Source organism: Lissotriton vulgaris, unplaced genomic scaffold, assembly GCF_964263255.1.
Source record: "Lissotriton vulgaris unplaced genomic scaffold, aLisVul1.2 SCAFFOLD_1244, whole genome shotgun sequence".
Lineage (NCBI taxonomy): Eukaryota > Metazoa > Chordata > Amphibia > Caudata > Salamandridae > Lissotriton > Lissotriton vulgaris.
The window spans coordinates 109,242-130,190 of NW_028251837.1; the positions used below are offsets into that span (position 1 = coordinate 109,242).

Here is a 20,949-nt window from a genome sequence, read left to right on the forward strand (position 1 = left end):
CCTGCTGAGCAATGGTCTGTCGGGTTGGGAGCGAACTGCGGGCTGATACATCTAGGGCCCGATTCACAGAACTAACTTAAGACAAAATCCTAAACTTACTACTTTTGGTATTCACAGAAGTAAGGATTTTATCTTAAGTTTGTCTTAAGTCAGACTTAAGACAGACTTAAGACATACTTAAGACAAAATCCTAACTTAAGTCTGTCTTAAGTCTGCCTTAAGTCTGTCTTAAGACAAAATCCTAACTTCTGTGAATACCAAAAGTAGTAAGTTTAGGATTTTGTCTTAAGTTAGTTCTGTGAATCGGGCCCCTAGTGTGGAAAATCATTTTCTTGAACAATGGTAAAAGCCAAAATGTTGCCTAAATTCCTCTGGATGAAAGAGATTTGCAACTGCAACTGCACTAAGGGCCATATGTATGAACACATTTTCCCACAGACTCAGAATGGGTAAAACCCTTTGGGCCTGATTCACAGAACTAACTTAAGACAAAATCCTAAACTTACTACTTTTGGTATTCACAGAATTTAGGATTTTGTCTTAAGTTTGTCTTAAGACAAACTTAAGACAGACTTAAGTTAGGATTTTGTCTTAAGTCTGTCTTAAGACAAACTTAAGACAAAATCCTAACTTCTCTGAATACCAAAAGTAGTAAGTTTAGGATTTTGTCTTAAGTTGGTTCTTTGAATCGGCCCCTTTGATACATCTGGCCCTTAGTCGGTGGGTTGAAGCTTTTGTTGATCACAAGAAGGGAGAGTCAAATAATATGTTAATATTTCAGTGTCTTAGGCACCAACACAGCAAAGTTGTCCAAGGACTAAATCGATCAAACAGGCATTCGACACATAGGGGCCTTGCCGAAAAGCCTCTTCAAAAACAGTACAATAAGGAAAAGCATTTCAGCAGCACAAACTGGGTTCTCAGTGTCAGATGTCGCACTGGTATTACACTGGTCGCAAAAACTAGTTGCAATTTTTAATCAGTATTTTTGCGGCTAGTTTGTTATTTTGCAAACTGGCCAATCTACCAGTATATGTATACACAAAAAGAGGGGGGACGGGAAGCTTAAATAAGAAAACAAAAAAGAAAAGAAATAGTCGAGGTCCAGTGCCCTTGCTCCCAAGACTAATGATTAAACACACAAAGGGGGCATCAGTTCCTCTAGGGGAGTGAATCCATAATCTAGTTCGCTCAATAGTGTAAATGAAGGGGGAGAATATTCTGAGTAATGTAGTCCTTTGCTCTGTAAGAAAACTATTAGGAGGGGAGAGAGATGTGGAGTGGGTTGATTCTCCTCGATGACCTAGTGCCCGCAGTAGACCGTACGAGCGCCCTGAGTCGTCATTGGGCGTTGCTCCTCGTGTGGGTGACGCTGCAATCCCTCGCGGGCCCCACAGGGGGGTTCTTTAGCAGAGTTCTTTTGGTGGAGATGCCGCAGTTGTGCATGTGGGTCTGAGGGCCTAGTGAAAAAAATGTATGTTAAGTGAGTGCAAATTTAAAATGACCAGACAGTACCCGTCAATTAATTTATTCAAGGGTCTGGGTGGCCAATTAAAAGAGGTGGACCCTGGAATGTCCCTATATAGACCAAATAATAGGGGGGCGTCTGTGGTACTAGACGTTTGTCTCAGGGTAAGAGTGTGGGTGTGGAGATAGAAAATAAAAAAATGTATATATATAAATACAATTATTGGGTCAACATGTTTCGCGCATAGAGTGGTGCCTAATGGATCCAATTGCGCTTCTTCAGGACCAAATCATATTATTCAAACCAAAAAGTTGGGTTTGAAGAAGCAGGTTCCAGGCCTAATGCCTATGAGCCTGCAGTACCTTTGTCATCAAGGTGTCAAGCGTCTTGGCGCTATCCGGTACGTTCAAAGTATGTACCTAAGCCCAACCTGTAAAGAAAAGGAAGTATCAACACAGAGCAGACGACTACACATTTTTAACATAATTCTCATCAGGATAATGGTAATTCGTAATCCTGACACATATAATAAACTCAGTCCTATATCTGAGTTCAATATGTGGCTTATAGACATGCCTGGTATCATGCATACGGCTTGTCTCACATGAAAAATCGCCATTTCTCAAGCTTTAGTGGCGACGGCCTGAGGATGGCCAGGGCTATTAATAGACACCCTTTATTGGACGTTCTAGTATAGCTAGTTCAAGTGCAGGGAGTAAGTACATGCAGGAAATGGACTAGACAGGCGTAAGTGAGGGAGCGGTATATGCTGTTTACAGTATCAAAACTGGTTTGCTCCCTAGAATTGTGCGCTTAATAGCAGTAAAGTGTGGTTAGCTCGCTGTGATTTGTGGTTGCGGTAGAGGCTCGCTGGTGGCAGTTGTTTCCTCAGAGCCTCCAACCTCACAATGCGTATTCTGATTTGGCAACGTGGGTAACCATATTCCTCATGAAAACGCATGTATGTGATCTAATGTGGATTATCCTTAGTAAAATAGTGTGCCCAAGCGTGGGTGTCAGTGACACATACAAAACACACGTATTTCTAGATCAACATACCCCAGAGGTTCAAGGTCTGGGCCCCCTCTGCAGCTACTTGCCCAAATAGCGAGAGAGTGTTGAAAAAGCAAATAGGAGAGAACCGGTAATCTGGTAAATATAGTGGATTCTCACATTCAAATGCTGCGGTGGTACAATGCATGGTAGCTATGGCCCGCTGTCCTACGCCCAATGTATGGGCACATACACATTTATTAGTTGAATAGGCAGCGTGAGGGGCGGATCCGTGTGAGCATACTTAGTTAAGTCTGCCACACAGTATTTTAAAGTAAATGAAAACCAGTAAAAGTATTGGTATCCTCCGGGGCCGCGACAGAGTTCCCTGCTCCGGTACTCACTGTTGTCTCTTTCCGTAGGCGTCATTCACTACTACCCTCGGCAAAGTGCTACTCGGTATGGAGCCGGAGCGTTTCCGAGTTGGTTTTTTATGCCGTTCTCGTGTTTACGCGGAGCCGTGTGAGTTGCTCAGGGTGCCCTCAAAGATCAAAACGGAAGTGTTTAGAGGTGTCAGAGACTCATGGAACGGGGCGGCCATCTTAGAATGGTAAAAGGCTGCTTTTTGTCATTTAGTGATATGGTGCATAACCACTGACCTGAAAGATTATAAATTAATTATATCATAATAAAGGCAATCTGCGCTACCTGCGGTGGGCCACGCACCTAATCGGTCATCACAGTTGGCCCCTCTAGTATAATACTGTGGGGCTCGCTTATGTCTCAGATTATTACTCATGACGTCTCAGTGTGTGTTTATTATAATTCTGTTCCTTACAATGGGAGTCTGTGAGTCATGTCCTGCAACACCCGGGCCCATATGTTCAGATTGATTGTGTAAGAGGTTGACTCATGCAGTGAGACTGTGAACACCCAGGTTGTTTAATGGTAGTGCACCTATAATATATTAGTGGCGCACACCATGTCGTCAGTAGAGGGAATGATTATAGCAGTTCTGCCCAAGGGATGTCTTCATTCAGCCACTCTTTGTCGCATTTCAAACGGTAGACCCATCTTTGTTCATATCTGAAAAGGGTTTTTGTGGACCGCAGGCGATTGGAGTCTATCACTGTCCACTTCAAGCTGCTTGCCAAATCTTTCTTCTCCGCAAAGTGGAGCAACATCTTCGTGTTGGTTTTGCCTGTGCGTATCCGGCTCTTATGCTCCCCTATTCGCACTTTGACCTGACGAGTCGTCATCCCGATATATCTCATCCCGCACGGACAGTGGATCATATAGATGCAGTTAGTGGTGTTGCAGTTCGTATGCCTCGTTTGTCGCCATGGTGTTGTCAGTCCAAGGTCTATTTCTTTAGTTGCCTGTGTCTCTGGGTATGCTGTGCATGTCCCACACGGGTAATGACCGAACACAGGGGGTAATGTCCACAGTGTAGGTTGTTTCGGCAAGGATTGTCTCGGGCGGGTGTGGACCAACTCATCTTTCAGGTTCCGTGTCCGTTTGAAGGCAAAGAGGGGTGGTGGTCCCGCAGTGAAGGTGCCGGTCTTCAAAATACCCCAATGTTTTCTAACTATTTTCGTTATGGCATTGGAGCTGGGTGTGAACGTCGTGACACATGTAATGATGTCTGTTTTAGGTTTGGCGTTTACCTCCAGTAAGGCCTGGCGGGGGTTGTTCCTTGCCCTTTTGTGAGCTTCATAGAAGATTTCCCATGCCCTGAGACTATCGACCTCCTTATCACCATGGACGTGGAAGCGTTATATACAAATATTCTGCAAGACGCCACCCTGGAGGTACTACAGGCTACTTTGCTCAACATCATGCCATGGCCATACGAAACACCTGTCTCCTTCATATGCGAATGCGCATCCATTGCACTAAAAGAAAACTTTTTCCAATTCTAGACCCAGTTGTATCACCAAACACAGGGTACCAGCATGGGCAGTACATTTGCCCCGAGTCTGGCCTGCCTGTACATGGCTGACTTTGAGGGCAAATACATACTGGAAGAGTCGAATCCATTCAGAGAAAATGTGCTCCTCTGGCGCCGGTTCATCAATGACCTCAGCATCTTCTGGAAAGGAGAAGAGGACGTGTGCAACCGATTCTGCGATTGGGGTAATACCCTTGACCCCTTCTTGAAGTTCACGAGTACCAGATCACGAACAGAGATCCCTTTTCTGGACCTCCTAATCTCCAACGATAACGGTAGCTTGCACACGACCAACTACAGGAAACCCACTGATCGGAACAGTCTCTTAGTATACGAGAGCCATCACCTCAAGGCACTGAGGGACAACTTACCGATAGGACAATTCCTCCGCTTGCGCAGGAATTGTGATACATTGGGCGAATTTGAGAAACAAGCAGGGATTCTGACCACTAACCTTAAGAACCGCCATTACCCTACGTAAATCAAGCTCACAAAAGGGCAAGGAACAACCCCCGCCGCCAGGCCTTACTGGAGGTAAATGCCAAACCTACAACAGACGTCATTACATGTGTCACGACGTTCACACCCAGCTCCAATGCCATAACGAAAATAGTTGGAAAACATTGGGGTATTTTGAAGACCGGCACATTCACAGCGGGACCACCATCCCTCTTTGCCTTCAAACGGACACGGAACCTGAAAGATGAGTTGGTCCACACCCGCCCGAGACAATCCATGCCGAAACAACCTACACTGTGGACATTGCCCCCTGTGTTCGGTCATTACCCGTGTGGGACATGCACAGCATGCCCAGAGACACAGGCAACTAAAGAAATAGACCTTGGACTGACAACACCATGGCGACAAACGAGGCATACGAACTGCAACACCACTAACTGCATCTATATGATCCACTGTCCGTGCGGGATGAGATATATCGGGATGACGACTTGTCAGGTCAAAGTGCGAATAGGGGAGCATAAGAGCCGGATACGCACAGGCAAAACCAACACGAAGATGTTGCTCCACTTTGCGGAGAAGAAACATTTGGCAACCAGCTTGAAGTGGACAGTGATAAACTCCAATCCCCTGAGGTCCACAAAAACCCTATTCAGGTATGAACAAAGATGGGTCTACCGTTTGAAATGCGACAAAGAGGGGCTGAATGAAGACATCCCTTGGGTAGAACTGCTATAATCATTCCATCTACTGACGACACTGTGCACCACTAATATAATATAGGTGTACTACCATTAAACAACCTGGGTGTTCACAGTCTCACTGCATGAGTCAACCTCTTACACAATCAATCTGAACATATGGGCCCGGGTGTTGCAGGACGTGACTCACAGACTCCCATTGTAAGGAACAGAATTATAATAAACACACACTGAGACGTCAAGAGTAATAATCTGAGACATAAGCAAGCCCCACAGTATTATACTAGAGGGGCCAACTGTGATGACCGATTAGGTGCGTGGCCCACCGCAGGTAGCGCAGATTGCCTTTAATATGATATAATTAATTTATAATCTTTCAGGTCAGTGGTTATGCACCATATCACTAAATGACGAAAAGCAACCTTTTACCATTCTAAGATGGCCGCCCCGTTCCACGGGTCTCTGACACCTCTAAACACTTCCGTTTTGATCTTTGAGGGCACCCGGAGCAACTCACACGGCTCCGCGTAAAAACGAGAACGGCATAAAAAACCAACTCGGAAATGCTCCGGCTCCATACCGCGCAGCACTTTGCCGAGGGCAGGAGTGAATGACGCCTACGGAGGGAGACAACAGTGAGTACCGGAGCAGGGAACTCTGTCCCGGCCCCGGTGGATACCGATACTTTTACTGGTTTTCGTTTACTTTAAAATACTGTGTGGCAGACTTAACTAAGTATGCTCACATGGATCCGCCCCTCACGCTGCCTATTCAACTAATAAATGTGTATGTGCCCATACATTGGGCGTAGGACAGCGGGCCATAGCTACCATGCATTGTACCACCGCAGTATTTGAATGTGAGAATCCACTATATTTACAAGATTACCGGTTCTCTCCTATTTGTTTTTTCAGCACTCTCTCGCTATTTGGGCAAGTAGCTGCCAAGGGGGCCCATACCTTGAACCTCTGGGGTATGTTGATCTAGAAATACGTGTGTTTTGTATGTGTCACTGACACCCACGCTTGGGCACACTATTTTACTAAGGATAATCCACATTAGATCACATACATGCGTTTTCATGAGGAATATGGTTACCCACGTTGCCAAATCAGAATACGCATTGTGAGGTTGGAGGCTCTGAGGACACAACTGCCACCAGCGAGCCTCTACCACAACCACAAATCACAGCGAGTTAACCACACTTTACTGCTATTAAGCGCACAATTCTAGGGAGCTAACCAGTTTTGATACTGTAAACACCATATACTGCTCCATCACTTACGCCTGTCTAGTCCATTTCCTGCATGTACTTACTCCCTGCACTTGAACTAGCTATACTAGAACGTCCAATAAAGGGTGTCTATTAATAGCTCTGGCCATCCTCAGGCCGTCACCACTAAAGCTTGAGAAATGGCGATTTTTCATGTGAGACAAGCCTTATGCATGATACCAGGCATGTCTATAAGCCACATATTGAACTCAGATATAGGACTGACTTTATTATATGTGTCAGGATTACGAATTACCATTATCCTGATGAGAATTATGTTAAAAATGTGTAGTCGTCTGCTCTGTGTTGATACTTCCTTTTCTTTACAGGTTGGGCTTAGGTACATACTTTGAACGTACCGATAGCGCCAAGACGCTTGACACCTTGATGACAAAGGTACTGCAGGCTCATAGGCATTAGGCCTGGAACCTGCTTCTTCAAACCCAACTTTTTGGTTTAAATAATATGATTTGGTCCTGAAGAAGCGCAATTGGATCCATTAGGGACCACTCGATGCGCGAAACATGTTGACCCAATAATTGTATTTATATATATATACATTTTTAGGTCTCGCGACCTATCAATGCGCGCAAGCGCATTGAGCGGAGCGAGAATTCAAGTCCTCAAAATGCTCGTCAAACCAAGGGCTTTTTGCTGCAGTTTTCTTTAAGTTCACGTGAATCACGTGACCAAACAAGCACGCGCATCAGCCTCCCTCCCTCCCTCCTAATTGCATTTTTTAACGGCCGCCAGCACATCAAGGGGCTTCGCCCAGCGTGCGCTCTGCGGATTCTCCTCCCCTAATTACACGCATGCTCCTTAGACGAACTCTTTGAATACAGTCAACAAGTTGAAGACTGCCAGAGTTACACTTCCTGGTGTGCTCGTCACCGATAATGCCCAGGTGACACACAGGCTCCTCAAAGGAACTCCTCGAATCCAGTCGCCGACTTGAAGACTTCCCGAAACAAACAGTTCACTCGATTCACTACACGGTGAAGTGTCCACATTTGTATTTCTTCCTTCTTCTTAAAATATCGTGCCTCCAAAAACTTGAGCGACAGATGTTTCCTTTTTGAAATAGAATAACACTTCCTCGTGCACTCCACTTACAGAGATTTACCGCTTCAGGAGATCTTAATGAGCGTGCATGCCTCTCAGAACACCAAGCAAACAATGCCTGGCTCAGGGACCATTCAAACTCTCGCTCACAATGAATTCCTCGCACTGTGCTGACCAATTAATAGAGCTCGCGGCATCCTCGTGCTGTCCTCTCTAACCGCCAGCCCCTCAAAATCGCCAGAAAACTTCAGTAAAATAGATTTACAGTACCTTGCGGGTCCGATCCTCCCGTATATCACAAGTTGCCACAAATTCAAAGCACGACACACTTCCAAGTGACGCTTCATTAAATAAGTCACCATACCACGGTAACCTATTCTTCAGATAATCTTTAGCTTGATGTTGAGGTATCCCTTCCATTTTCAGATCCATGGCTCGTCGCCAGTGAAAGGTTCTCCAAATCAACATACAACACAGGATCAAATTGATAAGAGGGTTTATTAATAACACCTCATCCATCAGCCACCAGGCAGCAAATGACAGATGAGAAATTCTGTACATTCTAAGTTCTATAGAACTTGCTTCACCAGAAATGAGTGAAGGAAGACACCACACAAGTGTTCTCTTTTAATTACCGAATATGTGTAACAGATCATATATAGATGAATAGCTTGGTCTATGGTTTCTATGCTTGACCTGAACCCTACCTGTACCTCAGATAGAATATTTGCCCTATCCACCCAGCCTTGCGATTAATATAGTATATCTGTGCTAAACGTCTTGCCAACTCAATCCAAAAGGGTAGTTGGAGGGGCAGCTGCGATCCCCAATCTTATATAAGGGCACTAGGATAGCAGACCGTCTGGAATAAGGAATATTGGCATTAGCACTGGCCACATTAAATACTTTTGTGAGCAATGTAATGTCAACAAGTATTGGCAGAGCCAATAGGTCTTGCCTTTGCAAGAGTTTTTTTTATTTGCTTTACAGTAGTGTGGGCGTAGGGTAAGTGTAGATTGTATGTGTTTTTGTTAATAAAATAGTGTGGGCTAGAGGGCTGCACAGAAGCACATGGTACAAGAGTGACTGGGAGCTGGAGGGTGTGGGTTTGAGAGAAGCAGACAATAGCCAACACTGATCAATGCCATGAAGAACTGAAATTTGCTGCACTATGTTGCCTGAAAGAGAGAGCAGAAATACACCATACTTACAAAGATATGTCATACTTCTGCACTCTCTTTGCACTTGCATACTTATAGCAGCATTACGACAATGCAGGCACCTTTGCACCACAACGCACGGGGCCTGTGTTGTGGTCAGAATAGTTTCTGCAGGTTGGGGTACTTTCCTCCACAGGAACTATTTTTAGACCCTTATTTATTCTTCTTTGTATGTGTGCTGCAAAATGCAACACACATGCAAAGAGATAGTAACAAGGAAAAATAAAGATATTTATCTTTTTTATGCTAGCCTTGCTTAGGCGCAATTTTGGCGCAAAGGTAAATTTACAGACTTTAGTAAACCTGGGTGTGTGTCAAAATCCATGGGTGAATACACAGTAACACCCATTCTCCACTGAAGGAATGTCTCCCCGATGCAAGGTAATTCAAGGCAGAACTATATAATGTGTTAATTTTTTTTCATTAAGCCCTGCAAATTGAGGTTTGCATGGCTCAGTAAATCCTGAACTTCATTTTGTGTCGGGCTGCATCAAACAGAAAGTGACGCAACCCTTACGCAAAATGTTAGTAAATCTGGGCCCAGGTATACACTGCTTTAGAGAAGAAATAGACAGCGGTAGGCTGTACAAAAGCCATGTAGGACGCCTGTAGGGCAGATATATACAGCAGAGTGTGCTCAGAAACCATAGAGACAGCATGACAGATATGAGCAGCAGCAGGGCACATACAGGTAGCAGCAGGGCACACACCGATACCACCACTATAAAAATTGATAAATAACAGCAGGATGCATGCAGACAGCAACACAACAAAAACAGTCAGCAGCAAGACACATATAGACAGTAGCAGGACACATACAGGCTACAGCAGGGCACACAAAGACAGCAGTGGGGCACACAAAGACAGCAGAGTACATACAGACAGTAACAGAACAAAAAATATAGCAGCAGGACACACAAACAGCAACACAACAAATACAGTCATCAGGCACATACAGTCAGCAACAGGGCACATACACACAACACCACAACAAATATAGACAGCAGCAGGACACATATAGACAGCTGCAGGGCACAAGCAGAAAGTAACAAACAAATATTTGGCAACCAGCCAAATACAGAGAGCAGCAGGGCACACACAGTGAGATACACAACAAATACAGATAGCAGCACATCACACACAGAGAGCAACACAGCAAATACAGACTGCAGCAGTGCACATACGGACAGCTGCAGGTCACACACAGAGCGCAACACAACAAATACAGACAGCAAAAGGGTACATGCAGAGAGATGCAGGGTGCAGAAAGCGGGCTGTAGGGACCATACAGACACCAGCAGTGCACATATAAACAGCAGGGCACATCGAGACCGCTGCAGGACACATACAGATTGCAGTACAACAAATAAAGAAAAAAGCAGAGCACATACAGGCTGGTACAGGGCACACACACACACAGAGCAACACAACAAATACAGCTAGTAGCATGGTACAGACAACCAAACCAGCAGACAGATTTGAGAAAAACACACACACCCCTACCCCCCCTCCCCCGCCCCCCAACACACACACTCTCTCTCTTGATGCAGTGGGCACAATTTCTCTTGTAAATATGCAATTAAATGCTGGTGTAAAATTACACCTACAAAGAACCGACTCAAATAATACATTGTGCCTACGTCAATGACAAATACACACCTTGGACATTCCACTGCGATTCAACGTCAATGCGCACAGTGGGAACTGAACTGTTTAACCTTTCTTTAACCCTTTCTTTCCTACTACGAGAGGACGTTTATAAACACTGTCATTTCACTACTAAGCAACTAAGGCACAGGGACATCATCTTATCCCATGGTTTGAAACTGTTATGCCAGTGCTGAAACCAGAAGTGTTTTTTCACAAACATTCAAATCATGATTTTAAACGGAAATTCACCTCACACACACACACCGTCACCATAACACCCTCTACATCATACAAAGGCACATGCACACACCTTCATCCTCACAACACCACACACCATCGGAATACACACACACTCCCCCTCACACCACCTCACGCACACTCACCCTCACACACAATTACACTCAAAGACCCTTACACACCCTCAATAACATTCTCAAAAATCACACACACTAACACACTCACACACCCTATCAGCATCACACATCATATCACAATCAATCACCCTTTCCAAACTCACTCACACTCTCTCACATTACACAAATGTCACAAAAAGACGTTAATATTTCACTTCTGTTCTTTTATTTTCCTCACAATAAAATACACTGAACATAATCTTCACAAAAGGTATTTACAACAGTTTAAGCTATTGCCATTATAAATTACAATAACTTTTATTTAAGTATTAATTATTTAAAAAATGTCATAACCATTGTTATTTGTAATATCAATACATCTAAGTCACGTAAATACAAAACATTTGCATTACAAATACTATGAATGTCACATTTGCAAAAGTTAAAAGTATTGGCATTGTAAATGACAAAACTATTAATTTCGCGATTTTCAAAACCAACACATAAATATAAAATGTGTCATTTACAAAACCAATAGCTCCAACTTTCCTACTGCAAGACCTATTGGCAACGCCAGTGCTTGTTTTATTTTCTATCTCCACATCCACACTCTTACCCTGAGACAAACGTCTAGTACCACAGACGCCCCCCTAATATTTGGTCTATATAGGGACATTCCAGGGTCCACCTCTTTTAATTGGCCACCCAGACCCTTGAATAAATTAATTGACGGGTACTGTCTGGTCATTTTAAATTTGCACTCACTTAACATACATTTTTTTCACTAGGCCCTCAGACCCACATGCACAACTGCGGCATCTCCACCAAAAGAACTCTGCTAAAGAAACCCCCTGTGGGGCCCGCGAGGGATTGCAGCGTCACCCACACGAGGAGCAACGCCCAATGACGACTCAGGGCGCTCGTACGGTCTACTGCGGGCACTAGGTCATCGAGGAGAATCAACCCACTCCACATCTCTCTCCCCTCCTAATAGTTTTCTTACAGAGCAAAGGACTACATTACTCAGAATATTCTCCCCCTTCATTTACACTATTGAGCGAACTAGATTATGGATTCACTCCCCTAGAGGAACTGATGCCCCCTTTGTGTGTTTAATCATTAGTCTTGGGAGCAAGGGCACTGGACCTCGACTATTTCTTTTCTTTTTTGTTTTCTTATTTAAGCTTCCCGTCCCCCCTCTTTTTGTGTATACATATACTGGTAGATTGGCCAGTTTGCAAAATAACAAACTAGCCGCAAAAATACTGATTAAAAATTGCAACTAGTTTTTGCGACCAGTGTAATACCAGTGCGACATCTGACACTGAGAACCCAGTTTGTGCTGCTGAAATGCTTTTCCTTATTGTACTGTTTTTGAAGAGGCTTTTCGGCAAGGCCCCTATGTGTCGAATGCCTGTTTGATCGATTTAGTCCTTGGACAACTTTGTAAATGACAAAACTATTAATTTCGCGATTTTCAAAACCAACACATAAATATAAAATGTGTCATTTACAAAACCAATAGCTCCAACTTTCCTACTGCAAGACCTATTGGCAACGCCAGTGCTTGTTTTATTTTCTATCTCCACACCCACACTCTTACCCTGAGACAAACGTCTAGTACCACAGACGCCCCCCTAATATTTGGTCTATATAGGGACATTCCAGGGTCCACCTCTTTTAATTGGCCACCCAGACCCTTGAATAAATTAATTGACGGGTACTGTCTGGTCATTTTAAATTTGCACTCACTTAACATACATTTTTTTCACTAGGCCCTCAGACCCACATGCACAACTGCGGCATCTCCACCAAAAGAACTCCGCTAAAGAGCCCCCCTGTGGGGCCCGTGAGGGACTGCAGCGCCACCCACACGAGGAGCAACGCCCAATGATGACTCAGGGCGCTCGTACGGTCTACTGAGGGCACTAGGTCACCGAGGAGAATCAACCCACTCCACATCTCTCTCCCCTCCTCATAGTTTTCTTACAGAGCAAACGACTACATTACTCAGAATATTCTCCCCCTTCATTTACACTATTGAGCGAACTAGATTATGGATTCACTCCCCTAGAGGAACTGATGCCCCCTTTGTGTGTTTAATCTATCTACCAGTATGTCAGTTCGCAAAGTTCCAAATTGGAGTGGGATGCAATCTGACCTACCTCAGTAATACTCATAAGATAGGTCGCAAATTGCGAATCAGTATGATTGGTCACTATCAGATGGATGGTGGCCTGCAAGCCTAGCAGAATCTCATGTCTGTGATTGTTCTTTTCAACATCGTCAAGGAATTTACCAATCCCTCGGCCAACTCTAACGACATCACCCCCTCTCAAGCCCTCTGCGACTCCCTAGCTTCATTCTTCCACAACAAAATTGCAGACATCCACAACAGCTTCGACAACCAACCCGGAGACCAACCCACCCAACCATCTGCTGGACCTTCACCCCCCTCGAACATCCTTAATGACTGGAACCCAATCTCCACTGAGGACACCATCCGCCTGATGAACTCCATCCACTCAGGATCCCCCACAGACCCATGCCCTCACCACATCTTCAACAAAGCAGACTCCATCATAGCACCGCACCTCCGAGACGTCATCAACTGCTCCTTTATCTCCGCCACCTTCCCGGAAAGCTGGAAACACGCTGAACTCTGAAAAAACCCACAGCGGACCCCACCGAACTCAAAAATTACCGCCCCATCTCGCTCCTTCCATTCCCGGCCAAAGTCATCGAGAAAGCTGTCAACAACCAGCTCGCCGCCTTCCTCGAAGCCAACAAATCCCTCGACTCCTCACAGTCCGGCTTCCGAGCCAAACATAGCACTGAGACCGCCCTCATCGCAGCAACAGACGACATTCGAACTCTACTGGACAATGGAGACACAGTCGCCCTCATCCTCCTCGACCTCTCCGCAGCCTTCGACACAGTCTGCCATAGCACCCTTCTACAGCGCCTCAGAAACATCGGAATCCAAGGAAAAGCACTAGAATGGATCATCTCGTTCCTCACCGGAAGAACCCAGAGAGTCCGCCTTCCACCATTCAAGTCAGATGCCACTGAAGTCATCTGCGGCGTACCACAAGGATCTTCACTCAGCCCCACCCTTTTCAACGTATACATGAGCCCCCTCGCGGCCATCGCCCGCCAACACAACCTCAACATCATCTCCTACGCGGATGACACTCAACTGATCCTATCACTCACCAATGACCCTAGCACCGCCAAAACTAACCTACACGAAGGAATGAAAGAAGTAGCCGAATGGATGAAACACAGCCGTCTGAAACTGAACTCAGATAAAACAGAAGTCCTCATCTTAGGTACCTCCCCCTCCGCATGGGACGACTCTTGGTGGCCAGAAGCCCTTGGAAAAGCACCCATCCCGACAGACCACGCACGGAACCTGGGCGTCATCCTAGATTCCTCACTTTCAATGAACAGACAAGTCAACGCCGTCTCCTCATCCTGCTTCAACATTCTTCGCATGCTCAAAAAAACATTTCGTTGGATCCCCACCGAAACTAGGAAAACGATCACCCACGCTCTGGTCACGAGCCGACTGGACTATGGAAACACCCTCTACGCCGGAACTACCGCTAAACTCCAGAAAAAACTCCAACGAATCCAAAACGCCTCAGCCAGGCTCATATTAGACATCCCGCGTAAAGAACATATCTCTGGTCACCTGAAAAACCTCCACTGGCTTCCCGTCAATAAGAGGATCACTTTCCGGCTCCTAACCCACGCACACAAAGCACTCTACGAAATCGGACCAGAATGCCTCAACACACGACTGTCCTTCTACACCCCCTCCCGCCAGCTACGATCTTCCAACCAAGCCCTTGCCACTGTACCTCGCATCAACAAAACCACCATGGGAGGTAGATCCTTCTCCTACCTGGCAGCTAAAACCTGGAACTCACTTCCCACTTACCTTCGCCTTACCCAGAACCACCTAGCATTCAGAAAGCAACTTAAAACGTGGATATTTGACAAGTAATTCCCCACCCCTCCTCAAGCGCCTTGAGACCCTCTGGGTATGTAGTGCGCTATATAAATTCTCTGACTTGACTTGACTTGACTTCTTGAATAAATAAATATTTGTTTAATGTAGCTCATTTGTCTTAATGAACCACAACGGTTTCCCTTAATAAAACTGGTTTTAGAAAAAAAAAAGTTTTTTGTTTATTTTAAGTTTCACTGAGAGTCAGCTTTGGTCCCTTGGACCATTTTCTACTCGCCCTGAAACGTTTTCAATATTCACAAAGACAATGGATTTTGCATTGGAGTGTCACCCCAATATAGGGGGGGAGGCAGTGGTTTTTCAGTGGTCTGCAACAAGCATTACCGTTGCAGATAACTGACACATAGCATGTCGATCCTGTATTTGTAAGGTATGTATCCAACACGCCCCTCCCAAATCCCATTTTGTGAGTTTGTAAAACTTCACCAGCTCTTGCAATGGTATTTATAAATTGCAAAAACCTTTTTTGTGGCCATGAACTCCGATTCGGAGTGTTTGTGACAGAAAGAATAGTCCCTAGATCTGGCCCTGAATCCTTATCCTGATCCCAACGGGTGGATTGCAAATATCCCTCATCAAGAGTCCTCAACCTCTAATTTCATTGGTTAGATTTACCTGTGATTGCAGGTGATTGCTACCAGCAGCCATTCTGGGCTCTGTGAATCAATTTTTTAATCATCGCTCTGACCCAAAGCAAGAGAAAGAACACCAGAAAAGGGGGAATGATGGTGGAACAGAAAGACAGGAAAACAGTGACAAAGGGAGAAGTAGGAATGAAAACAGGAGAAAGGAAATGTAGCTTGGTGGAAGGAGGTATGAGGTGGAATCAAAACTAGGCAGCCATACTGTCTGTCAATCCTGCCATTCCCCAGTGCAGTGGAGGGCTCCTAAGAAAAACTTTAGGCCCTTGCTCTTATTTATTTATTTTACTAATCAAACGCTGCTTATATCTTCCTAATCTATTGCAGATAAGCAGGGAATCTGATTATCAGAGCAACTGTAGCATCACAAAGTCCATTTCTGTTTTCAGAAAGTATACGCTGCTCAGATGTATTACTGTGAAATTGGTAGGGGGTTTGCAGACATATTCAAGCGAGTCCTAAGGCTAACAAATCAGTTTAACGGAGAGAAATAAATGTTGTAACAAATCAATAAATATGTGCTCCTAGTGGGTGATGTTATTCCTATTTCAATGCTTTTATAAACGAGCTGGCAACGTTTTAACAAGGGTGGCATTTCATTTTATGCTCCAACCCTCCCAAATATTTTGATGAAAGCTCATACCCTGCATTCCATGCCTTTTTCACCTTTGTACAATGACTTTGCGGTGAAGGATCCATTGATTATGTGGCAAACAAACATGGCCGAAGGAGTGGGCCAGCTTCACCTGCTGGACCACAGCCTATCCATGAAGACCATAAGCAGCCCTTAGAGATGCAGATGCTGCAGTGTGCTTCATCAGTGATTGATGCTTGAACACCTGGGAACAGCAGGCATTCGAATCCAGGTCTAGATACACATTTGCGGTTAGGGATGCAACAGAGGGAATAATTTGGGGCATGAGTGTTTGCACCTATGAATGTAGACGACTGTGGATATACCCTCCCTGCTGCATCCCATCAGATTAATTGTGCTCTGCCCCGCCTTCATGAAGGAGGACCGATAAATCAATCAATCAATCAGTAAACTTGTAAAGCGCACTACTTACCCGTGAGGGTCTCAAGGCGCTATGGGGGGATGGGGGGCTGCTACTGCTGGAAGAGCCAGGTCTTGAGGATCCTCCTGAAGGTGAGCAGGTCTTGGGTCTGCCTCAGATGGGTGGGGAGGGTGTTCCAGGTCTTGGCGGCGAGGAATGAGAAGGATCTGCAACCGGTGGTTGTTCGTTGGATGCGTGGGATGTTGGCGAGGGCGAGGCTGGCAGAGCGGAGCTGGTGGGTGGGGGTGCAGAAGTTGAGTCTGTTGTTCAAGTAGACCGGTCCGGTGTTGTGGAGTGCTTTGTGTGCGTGGGTGAGGAGCTTGAAGGTGATCCTCTTGTTGACAGGGAGTCAGTGCAGGACTCTTAGGTGGGGGGTAATGTGGCTGTGCCGAGGGGTGTTGAGGATCAAGCAGGCGGATGCGTTTTGGATGCGTTGCAGTCATTGTAGGTGTCTGGTCGGGATTCCTGCGTAGAGTGCGTTGCCGTTGTCCAGTCTGCTGCTGACGAGGGCTTGGGTTACCGTTCTTCTGGTTTCGGTCGGGATCCACTTGTAGATCCTGCGGAGCATGCAGAGGGTGTTGTAGCAGGAGGAGGAGATGGCGCTGACCTGCTTAGACATGGAGAGGGAAGAGTCAAGGACGAATCCTAGATTGCGTGCGTGGTCCGTGGGTGTTGGTGCTGTTCCCAGTGTGGTCGGCCACCAGAAGTCGTCCCAGGCAGAGGGGGTGGGGCCGAGGATGAGGACCTCCATCTTGTCCGAGTTAAGTTTCAGGCAGCTGCTCCTCATCCACTCGGCAACGGCCTTCATGCCTTCATGGAGGTTGGTTTTGGCGGTGTGCGGGTCCTTGGTGAGGGAGAGGAGGAGCTGGGTGTCATCGGCGTAGGAGATGATGTTTAGGTTGTGCTGGCGGGCCACTTGTGTGAGTGGGGCCATGTAGAAGTTGAACAGGGTCGGGCTGAGGGATGTGCCCTGGGGCACTCAGCAGATGATGCCGGTGGCTTCGGATCGGAAGGGTGGGAGGCGGACTCTCTGGGTTCTGCCGGAGAGGAAGGACGTGGTCCAATCCAGGGCCTTCTCCTGGATTCCGGCTTCTTGGAGGCGGGTCCTTAGTGTGCAGTGGCAGACCGTGTCGAAGGCGGCTGACTGGTCCAGGAGAATGAGGGCTGAAGTTTCGCCGTTGTCTAGTTGGTGTCTGATGTCGTCTGTGTCGGCTATGAGGGCAGACTCTGTGCTGTGGTTTCGTCTGAACCGGACTGAGATGGGTCTAGGATGTGGTTGTCTTGGAGGTGGCGGGTCAGCTGCATGTTGGTGATTTTCTCGATGACCTTTGCTGGGACCTCGATGACCTTTGCTGGGAAGGGGAGCAGGGCCGGAAGTTCTTGAGGTCCGCCTTGGGCTTCTTGAGGAGGGCGTTGATTTCGGCGTGCTTCCAGCTTTCCGGGAATGTCACTGTGTCGAAGGAGATGTTGATGACCTTCCGTAGTTGGGGTGCGATGGTTGCGTCTGCTTTGTTGAAAACGTGGCGTGGGCAGGGGTCTGACAGAGATCCTGAGTGGATGGAGTTCATGACCTTGCGTGTTTCGTCGTCGCTAACGTAGGACCAGGAGGTCAGCTGGTTGGTGCAGGTGGCGTTCTGGGTGGGGTCTGCCGTGGTCGGGGTGGTTGAGCTGTTGAAGCTGTTGTTAATATCCGTGATCTTGCGATGGAAGAAGGTGGCCAGTGAGTCGCACAGATCTTGCCAGGGCGGGATGTCATTGGTGTTGGCGTTGGGGTTGGAGAGTTCCTTCACAATGTTGAAAAGCTCTTTGCTGTTGTGTGCGTTGTTGTCCAGGCGGGTTTTGAAGGAAGATCTCTTGGCTGTTCTGATGAGTTGGTGATGTCGGCGGGTGGCGTCCTTGTGGGCTGCGTGGCTGTCCGGTGTGCGGTCGTGGAGCCATTTCTTCTTCAGTTTCTGGCATGTGCGTTTGGAGGTCTGAAGTTCTTCGGTGAACCAGTTTGGCTTTCTTGCTGGAGTGGTTGTTGAAGGGTTTCTTGCGCAGGGCGAAAGTGTTGGCGCAGTCATCGATCCACTGTCTGAGGTTCCGGGCGGTGGCGTCTGAGTTGGTGGGGTCAGTGGGTGTGTTCTGGGCGAGGGTGGAGGTCAGTTGGTCTTCAGTGATTTTGCTCCAGCAGCGTCTGCGCAGCATTTGGGTGTGGTGGTGCGTGGTTGATTTCTTGAAGGTGAAGTGGATGCAGCGGTGGTCGGTCCAGTGGAGTTCGGTGGTGTGGTTGAAGGCGACGTGGGTGCCTGTGGAGAAGAGGGGGTCACGCGTGTGGCTGGCAGCGTGGGGGGTTTCGGTGACAAGTTGTCGGAGGCCGAGGTTGCCGAGGTTGTCAATCAGGCTGGTTGAGTTGGCGTCGTTGTTGTTCTCGAGGTGGAAGTTCAGAAGCAGCTTTGTCAGACCCCATCCCCAAAGGAGTGATCTAGCCTGCAATGCAAACTGCATTACACCTATTGTTCATTGTAACTACTACTGTATTGATCTTGAATCTCTTCTTCTTTAGGGAAATTGATCTGCTCCAGAATCCGGTGCAAAGGTCACCATTCCGTGAAATCGTCTAGTCGTTCCACCTTCATCTGTCTTCACAAGAAAGAAAAATCTGCTACAAGCAGGATCTCCGTAAATGATTTCTAGCAGAATGTCTTCAATGTCAATGGTTCGATCGTCTGCATCCCCGGATACATCAAGATCTGACATTGTTTCCAGTAAGAAATATTGTAATTTGTTTCCAATTGCTTCAACATTAAATTACACGAGCATAAAATCACAACAAAATAAGTGCAGGTACCTAATATATTTCCCAAGAGGCCACTACCCACGTCTACCTTTGGCACCGCCCCCTTCTACTTCTGACATTACCTACTTTCAAACTTGACGCTTCTCTAAGGAGAGTGTAAATTACAAGTAAATCCATCTTCCTTCAGAAAGATTTGTGAGGTTGTTCCCAAGAATATTCTGAAAAAATATGATAACATAGGGAAATGGGCTATTGTTAGATAGTAAAGCACAGTCACAATTAGGGTGCATTGGGGCACGCACCCCCCCCCCCCCCCCCCCGAGTACCGCTGCCACTGCATGTGCTGCAGTCATCTTAGCTACACCTTTGAGTGTCAAAGCTTGGACTGTTGTAACAGTGATGTGCCTGGCAGAGAGGGAGGCTACCATGACTTCTCTAGAGGGATGCATCATTACCCAAGGAAGTGTACCTGCATTGCTCAGTAGGAAGCAGGCCTCTGCAGTAGTGATTTTCTGCACATAAACCTTTCCCTTCAAATCACTGTAAGCAATATTGCCTTTTCTGTGCAGGCACATGCCAAAAAAGAGCAGTGCACCTGTTTAAGGGCCTCTCAGTTGTGTCTGTGGGTACCTCTATGTGGGGGAAGGAGGCAAAGTGCATTTCTGAAAACACTTTAAGTGCATTATTTGTCTAGTCTAAAATTGTCAGTGATATTCACAGTGCAGTAGAAATACCCGGGAGTCTCACATCCAATAGATCACCCAGAGCATGGATGCCACCCAAGCCTCTGTTCTGCTGAGCTTGCCTGAGCTTGCAAGGCCATCATAAATACCACTGGGGATAGTGGGGAGATACTGCCTCTTGTTGCATTAGGGGTATTTAAAAATGCTTCTCTAAAGATGGAGGACCAATGACACAACAGATCAGGGCACCCAATGGGTGCACACATTTCTGCAAATTCTCTTACGCAGATGGGAGGATTGGCACTCTGCGCCACATGTTCATAAGACCATTCAGAAATATGCTTTTCCATTTCCTTGCAGGCAGGTTCTTTTCCCCAATTCATGCTCACTTCCTTTAAAGCACCAATACATTTCATCCATCTGTTGCAATAATGTTAAAATAACAACATGGAGTAATACAGAAAAGTCTCCGCCAAGGTCATTTGCAATATCAACAAAATTGGTGAAAAAGAATAGTTTCAACGCTTGCAGGCGAGCATCTTTTCCAAAAATGAAGATCTTGCATTTTTCTCTAGAAGATTTAAAAAATAGCTCAATGCAGCGCAGTAACAAAAGAAACTAAATA

The 20,949-nt window shown here is 46.2% G+C and overlaps 1 protein-coding gene across 1 annotated transcript in view; it reads left to right on the plus strand.

Moving 5' to 3' along the window:
- CFAP100 (cilia and flagella associated protein 100) overlaps positions 1-20,949 on the plus strand; it is a 169,352-nt gene that overhangs the window by 21,040 nt on the left and 127,363 nt on the right. Inside the window, exon 2 of the mRNA XM_086950926.1 lies at positions 19,408-19,609. Coding sequence (XP_086807052.1) covers positions 19,528-19,609 — 82 coding nt within the window. The 5' untranslated portion in view covers positions 19,408-19,527. The remainder of the gene's footprint in view (positions 1-19,407; positions 19,610-20,949) is intronic.